This window comes from Gobio gobio (genome assembly GCF_949357685.1).
Source record: "Gobio gobio genome assembly, chromosome: 11".
Classification (NCBI taxonomy): Eukaryota; Metazoa; Chordata; class Actinopteri; order Cypriniformes; family Gobionidae; genus Gobio; species Gobio gobio.
The window spans coordinates 16,313,475-16,321,827 of NC_137104.1; the positions used below are offsets into that span (position 1 = coordinate 16,313,475).

At 38.3% G+C, this 8,353-nt stretch overlaps 1 protein-coding gene across 1 annotated transcript; it reads right to left on the minus strand.

Annotated features, from left to right (window-relative positions):
- Positions 1 to 165: 165 nt before the first annotated feature.
- On the minus strand, positions 166 to 7,995 carry stk3 (serine/threonine kinase 3). The gene is made up of 11 exons (XM_079830021.1): positions 7,802 to 7,995; positions 7,418 to 7,498; positions 7,209 to 7,337; positions 6,994 to 7,108; positions 6,374 to 6,538; positions 4,951 to 5,118; positions 4,729 to 4,866; positions 4,456 to 4,581; positions 4,170 to 4,371; positions 3,914 to 4,086; positions 166 to 1,726 (listed from the first exon to the last, which is right to left on the minus strand). Exons 1-11 carry the CDS (start codon positions 7,822 to 7,824, stop codon positions 1,568 to 1,570), a joined length of 1,479 nt encoding a protein of 492 aa, XP_079686147.1. The 5' UTR covers positions 7,825 to 7,995; the 3' UTR covers positions 166 to 1,567.
- Positions 7,996 to 8,353: the final 358 nt, after the last annotated feature.

Sequence of the window (8,353 nt, forward strand, 5' to 3'; positions counted from 1 at the left end):
AAGATATAGAATTTCTGAATCTGATAAATATTTTAGAGCTGAGAAAAACTAAATTTGATACATTTTCTAGTAACAATCACAATTTCCCTTTTGTGTCCAAGTTTCTGTGTATATTTAATAGCGAAAATATATTGTTGTTAAAGAAGTCCACACGAGGTTCAAGGAGACAAGTAACAGACCTTTATTCAAAAACTATGCAGAGTGCAAAAAATTACATACAATAAGAATAATGCACAATAAATTAGAGTGTTCAGTAAAAACGTGCCTATGTAAATGTCAGAGTATGAAACGAACTGATATAACTCACAACTGCAGGAAATGTAAGGCATTGGTAACATCCCTAACTATCTCAATAAGCTTCTTTTTTTTCCTTTTTCTAATTTTGATTTTTTAATCAGACTGTACTTCAAACCAGCTCAGAATATTTGACATTATCAGTCCACAATCAGGGGATGGAGTCATTTAAGGTCTGTTTTTTTAACTATTTTAACTATTCATCCTTCTCTTACAAGATTCAGCAACATTTTAGGCCATTCACATTACTGGCATTGTTACATTACTATGTCCTTGAGTTGCCGTATTGCTTTTGGTAGGTATGGAGAAACTCAAAAGGGTTAGTAATGATGGTACCATTACCATAATGAGAAACACAAAATCACTGCATTGAAATCTTTGAAAAAGACCAGAAGAGCAACCCCTGAGATAAAGCGAGAACTTTAAAATGGGGCACAGGAAAAGTAGTTCTCACTTCCTCACACAAACATTTGCCACACTTTATCAAAGTGTCAGTGGCAGTGAAGAAAACATAGGGAAAACAACAGAGAAACATTCATAAATGGAGAAAGTGACATTCAGCATAAATAAGCCATGCATATTTACAAAGCTGGGGACAGATGTTTCAAACCTTACTTTGAGCTGAAGAGGAATTTTGATGGAATGGGAAGCATAGCTGCAGTAATGGTCCCGTTTCTCTCGAAATTAATTCTAGTAAAAAGATCCCTACTGTAACATGGTCCCATATTAGCAGAATACTAACCAGAAGCTTGGCGATGCAAACTTCAAAAAGAGGGTTAACAAGCACTCTAAGGCATTCTCTACTTTTTGATTGTCTTTGGTTTAATAATCCATTCACACCTAAAAATGACTTTGCAGCAGTTCAACCAGCATTTCTTATGAATTCAGCCACAAAACTTCACATTTTCACAGTTATTTTCACCTTGGCTTCATTAACAGTATTAAGAAAGTATTAACCACAGATGTAGAGATGGCTGAATTAGTTTTTGGAAATTAGAGAACAAAAAGCCTAAACTTCATAATATTGTGAGGGCGAGACTCAATCTGCTCTATGTAGGATGAACTCCTAATACTTTAACCTTGACCTTTGAATTCTAAAGAAAAAAAAAATATTGATTGAGTATTATATCTTGATTTTATACTTCCACTGGGACCTTCTTCAAATGTACAAACAGCGAGTGTAGAATAAGATGCATCAGTACAAAGATTGAACACAGGAGGGGGCATAAGATCTGGCCAGCCAGCTTTGAAGCTTCAGCATCTGTGAAGTCGGTTAGAAGTTCTGCTGCCGGCGTTTCTTGGCATCCATGGCATCAAGAATGGGTTGCCTTTTAGCCGTGTAGCGCTGCCGCAGTTCCTCGATCTCTCGCTCCATCATGGGGTCCAGAGCAGTAAGACGCATCTGGAGCTCCTCAAAATCAAGGTTTTTGAGCTACATAGACAGAAAAAACAAATTCATTTTAATCAACTTTATGCATAAAAACAGAGCTGCTTGATCCTGGATGAACTGAGAACCACGATTTTAGACAACAATTCTGAATAGACAACTAAACGATATAACATTATTTACTTGAGAATCTGACAAAATGTTAATTGCTACAGTCTATTTAAGAGGTTGAAAAAGCTTGAATGATTCATTGATTCACTCATAAAGTCTTCACTTGTTTTATTAGTGGATGAATCAGCGTTTTGAATGAATCTCGTGAATGAATCGCCCAAAATCACATGCTTTCTTGAGTAGGTACTTTGAATAACTAAGTACTTCACCAACGCAAAAAAAAAAAAGTATGTTCTATATAGTGTGAAAGCAATCTGAACATATTCCATTCGCCATGTTGTCATTATCATGTGACCAACCAGCATCAGTTATGTTGCTTTACTACCTTTCATAAATCCTCTCCCGTGCTCTCTAGGGCTGGGCAAAAAAAAAAAAATAGATTTTTCGATTAATAATTTTTAAAAATGTGGTCGATTCAAAATCGATTCTCAAAGGCCACGAATCAATTTTTCCCCCCATATTTATTTCCGCAAACATTAGTAATTAGTAGTGCTGTCAAACGATTAAAATATTTAATCGCGATTAATCGCATTAATGTCATAGTTAACTCACAATTAATCACAATTAATCGCACATTTTTATTTATTCTAAATGTCCCTTGATTTCTTTTTGTCCCATTATTTTTTCTTATTTTAATGCTCTTATCAACATAGAAAAGTGGATCGGCTTGCTTTGTTCAAATGTTTGTTTTATTGAAAACAACATTGGCATACTTTAGTGTTCGATTTCACACCAACATTCTCACTTGGAGCAAATAATCTCACACAATGTAACACTGCCCATCAATAAAAGGGTGAAACAAATACTTTGTTGCACAAACAGCCCCTTCAACAGCCCTTTCTAAGGGATCAAAACAGGGTGATACAAAATAAAATTACAAAGTGCACATGCAAGGTAAACTAGGACTCCGCCTATAGTGCAGTTAAACCAGGGGTCGCCAACTAGTGAACTCCGGTCCGAATCCGGACCGCGAGATGCGTCCATCCGGACCGCGAAGCCTTTTGACATAATGAAACAGTTAACGTTGCAATGCTCAGTTACTACGTTCAGACCCAGACGCGCGGTCAAGCATGCAGTGAAGAAGAGACTGATGGTGCGCTCACACCGGACGCGAATGACGCGACATGCACACCGCTTAATCCGCGCCGCAGAATGTCTATTTGCGTCTTTGCATTGACTTAAATCACTCGCGCAAAACGCTTCATTCGCGTCTGGTGTGTAGGCTACGCACCATCAGAGCAGAAAGCAGCGCTCAAGACAAGCACTTTTAGTTGAAGACCCCTGAGTTAAACCATGGCTTAATACGTTTCTCATTTCGGCGTCTCACGCTTGCCATCCACGTCTACTCTTTTAATGGCCCAAACGAGTGCGGGCAGCCGCAGGCGCAGCGTGCCTGATGTTTTGTTTCCGGTCTAGCTACATCCGGAGTGGTGTTGTAGTTTTTCTAACGTTACTAGTTGTTGCAACAGCATGTGAAAAAACTACAAAGTTTGTTAGACCAAAAAGAACGTTAATCTCGCGATAAAAAAATTGACGCCGTTAAAATAGGTTTGCGTTAACGCCGTTAATAACGCGTTTAACTGACAGCACTAGTAATTAGATAACTTGTTACACATACTGTTTTTCACCTACTATCTAGTAGAGAAGTATGCAATTTTTTAACAGTCGCCACCTACTGGTCAGGTGTAATGATGTAATAGATAAAAACTTTATTTGAAGAATCAAGTTAATTTCACTGTAGACATCAGTGTTTTATACAAACTTTCATTTCACTTCTGTGATATTATGAATTATTGTAAAACAAAAATAATGATACTGTGTGGTCGCGTTTGTGAAGCTGTTTCATACCTATACATGACAACTGCTCTCTCTAGGTCAGTGGCAGCGCCAATGCAGATTTTACTGTGAACGTATTTGTCAAAGGTGTAGTAGACATAGCCGTATCATTCTTATTTAGGAATGAGATTGCATGGGCGTTTGAATAGAGATTGCGATGTTTGACGATTAACAGCTCTAGCTGTTAGCTCTAACACGAAACAAATCAAACATCAAAGCACTTACAAAATCAAAATCTCCATCCTGCGGCACTTTCCAATTATCAGGGAAAGCGGTCTTGGAAATTAAACACGGGTCCTGCTGGTTGTGATTATAGCCCTCTTGTGCTTTATTTGAGTCCTGCTTGTCAAAGTAGTCCATGAAGGATGGACGCTGAATTTGCTGAGATGTAGGATTTCCTATTTAGAGGATAAAACATTAGATTATACATTTCTCAAACAGCCACAAAAATGTTAATTAAAATATAAAGACAAAGGCTCACTCCTCATCGAGCCGAGATCTTCCTCCTCTTCCTCATCATCGCTGTTTATGACCATGGTGCCCAGGTCAGACTCCAGCATGGTGCTGCCGTGCTCGATCATGGTCTGAGCGCCGTCGCTCATGGTGCCCGAGGCCCGCATGGTGCCAGCGCTCTCCGAACTAGTCTTCACCATGGTGTGGGAATCTACTTCCACTTCCTCCTCCTGTAGAATGCAGCCACATATGACATCAGCTAAAATACAAATGCTGAGCTCATCGTAAAACTGAACAACTGATATGCAACTCACAGAGTTCTCGTCATCCTCCTCCAGCTCTCTCTGCTGCTCCTGTTGTCTCTTGACCTTCATCTCCATGGCCTCTGTGATCAGGTCCCGCAGGATGGTCACTGGCTTAGCATTGGTTATAAAGGGATGCTGCCAAACAAACAAAATGCAAAGTATACTAGATGTTTATAAACACTACTTCATGGAAAATCCCCAAACTAAAATAGAGAGTGATTTATTAACCACATGAATCACAAACAGGAACTAGTAGTTAGCATTACGAGGCTCTTCCCACACCTGGAGCAGTTGAGTGGCCGTCGCTCTCTGCTCTGGGTTCTTCACCAGACATTTCTTCACAAAATCTGTGAATTCATCACTCCACAGCTCTGGCTTGCGGAACGTGGGTGGAGGGTTTGTGGGAATCATAAAAATAGCCTGATGACACAAAAGCAGACAGAGTCACCATCCAGTTTCTTGTCAAAATTTCAAGTCAAAGACTTCTCAGCGTGTTCCACTCACTCTCATTGGATGAATGTCTGCATAAGGAGGCTTTCCTTCTGCCATTTCTATGGACGTGATGCCGAGAGACCAGATATCTGCCACACAGTTGTACCCGATCTCCTGGATCACCTCGGGGGCCATCCAGAAGGGTGTCCCGATAACCGTGTTCCTCTTAGCCATTGTGTCCTAATGTGGTCAATAAATATGATGACATTAATTCATGTAAGATGATACACCACCAGTTTGGACAAACTTGACCGAAAAATATATTTAAGGTGCACTATGTAAAAAATGTTCAGTAAAATATCCAAAAACCACTAGGCCAGTGTTCTATATTTTGTTCAGTTGAATGAGAACTTACAATTTCCCAAATGTTTCCAACTATTTGTAAATCATGAGAAATTGCTATTTTAACCAAGGAACCTGGACGTGTGAGGGAGTCGCTTGTCGATGGCGTCATATCTGCATTACCCTCGGTTTCAGAAACGCTTTACTCTCATTGCAGTGTGCAACATAGCAGTCGCTGAGCGAACGCACAGAGTAACATCATAACATTATTTTCAACACACTCAGATGCATCTAATATGATAAACAGAGTTGCGTTACCCCATACTCATGACCGGCGGCGACAGTGGCATAATAAAAGTCCCTCTGCTCGCGAGGCGTGTGTTGCATTCATCTTATTAACAATCTATTCAGCGGCCTTGCTCAGCTCCCACAACACTCGGTCCTGCTCTGCTTCATACTACAGTAATGTTAATAATCACATCCATGAACATGATTTCTGCCCGAGTCCTATCCCGATTCTTTTCCACCGGCTGTGAGGTGAAGACCACATGTCCCAAGATTCTGCGCTCAAACGTGGCGTCATCAAACTACGCCTTTGTTTTGAATAGGCGACCTCTAGTGGACGGAAAAGTTACATAGTGCAGCTTTAAATGAACAAAGAAAACCTTTTGATCTTGACCTTTTTGTTTTGTAGACAAACATAAATAGTTTTATGTACATTTTTTAAGGATGATTTGGACTCCAAAAAAAGCTATAATCTAGGCTTCTATAATCTAATTTAAGATACTACACGATTCCCCTACACTTCCATGTGCAATTTCTTTTTAATAACAAATTTACCAGAATTATTAATTATATTTAATATTTATCTTAGTTTTCTGCTAATATGGGACCATGTTACAGAAGAGATGGTACAATCTAGTATGTATTCGTAACAAGAATTAATTTAGAGAGAAGCTGGACCATTAAAGCAAATACAACATCAATGTACAAACAGACAAACAAGAAAAGCACTGGTTGATTTAGATTTAAGATGACTTTACTATTATTATAACATGTAGGAAATATTAATATTAAATAAGCTGTAATGTCCAAACCTTTAACAAATAATAAAACAAATATTTTAAAATAGTCAGATGGTTTTAATACTCACGGTAAGTTGTCCAGCCACTCCAAAATCAGCTAGTTTGGCGTGGCCTTCTGTGTTGAGAAGAATATTCCCGGCTTTGATGTCCCTGTGGATTTTCCTCATGAAATGAAGATATTCCAGACCTTTCAAGGTGGATTTGAGGACTGTGGCGATTTCCTCCTCGGTGAGCTTACAATGAGAAAAAAAAAACACTGTTATTATGCCGTTCCAAACCCGCAAGACCTAAGTTTATCATTGGAACACAAATTAAGATAAAAAAAAAACCTAACAAAAATAACTTTATTCAGCAATGAGATTGTTGAATAAAGTCAATATTTTTAAATGTTTTTAGCACACAAAATGTATTCTTGTCGCTTTTTAACATTAAGGTTAAACCACTGTAGTCACATGGACTATTTTTTCTAACTATGTCATTACTACCTTGTTGCAGTCTATGAAGGGTCAGAAAGCTAGGGTTTCATCAAAAACATCTTGTGTTCCGAAGATGAACGAAGGTCTTATGGGTTTGGAACGACATGAGGGTGAGTAATTAATGACAGAAATTTCATTTTTGGGTGAACTAACCCTTTAAGCATTGGATAGGGCATTTGTAGTTGTCAATAGTTAATATTTTCATATTTTACCGTTTTGTTGCGCAGCCTGATGATATCAGACACCGATCCAGCGCCGCAGTACTCCATCACAATCCACAGATCTGTGTTCTTGAAATAGCTGCCATAGTACTTCACCACATAAGGACTGTCAAAATACAAGGATAGTTATTGAGAAGTACTTTATACAAGCCCAATAACAATATATTAATAAAATGCTACTATTATTTATTCATGGGCATCTTTACCTGTCACATTGCTGCATTATGGAGATCTCTTTGATGATTTCCTGCAGGTCTGATTCGACAGGAACCTGTTTAATGGCCACCACCTGGCCAGATTCCTTGTGGATGGCTTTAAAAACACTGCCATATGATCTGAACCAAAAAGCATTCATTATGTGAATATTTCATACAAAATGTATTTAATATCACTTAAGTGTAAGAGAGGTACACACCCTTCTCCAAGCTTTTCAAGGACATCAAATACTTCCTCTGGCTGCTTGGTAAGACTGTCTTCACTGAGTTTCTTCAGCTTACTGTCATGAACAAGACAATCGTACTTTATTTAATGCATAAAACGTCATGGGTTCAGAGACACTCGCAGTTATAATGTAACCCAAACTTAGATATACCAATTAAAACAACAACTGTAAGTCACACCACGTTCAAGAGTTAATTTTGCAGATATAACTACGAACACTAAGACAGTATCAACCACAAACCACACAGTCTCTTCTATTTTGTTCAAGGATCAGAAGTTTCAGTTTGGTTGGTGAGATGAGGCCTGTAAATATTAGCTTGGTTGATAACTGGTTAGCCGAGTTGGCCATTTCACTTACTTTTTGGGCACCGAATGCTCCATTCTTGTTATTCAAAATGAATAGGTATTTTCCGATTAATTTCAAACAGTTTGTTTGTTTAAAACCTAAAGAAAACAACAATAACGCATGTTTTGTTTGGACTTTCAGGAAGCACTGCTATCTGTCTTTCCGTGCCGCTACCGTTAACAACGACGTGAAGCCCGCTGACGTGTGGGATTTTCCATTGTAAACTGTACTTCAAAATAAAAGTCCCGCGAACTTCATCGTTTATGGTGGAAAATCCTCTTTATAAAATACGAACTCAGTAAACGCTCATAAAGTGCGAGATAAGATGTAAGTAGCTAAACAAAACATTTCATATTTGGCAACTGTTTTAGGATTGAAATGTTAAACTACCGATAAAAATAATCAGGCAAACTAATAATCCTTTGTCTAATTTTGCCATTTTAAAGGGCATATTGCAGGTTAGAGACTCAGGTTAGAGACAAAAATAATGTAGGAACTAGATTTTCTATAAAATATATTTATAAATACGCTATTAAGGCTTTTGGAGTCATTTTTGTGAGAACA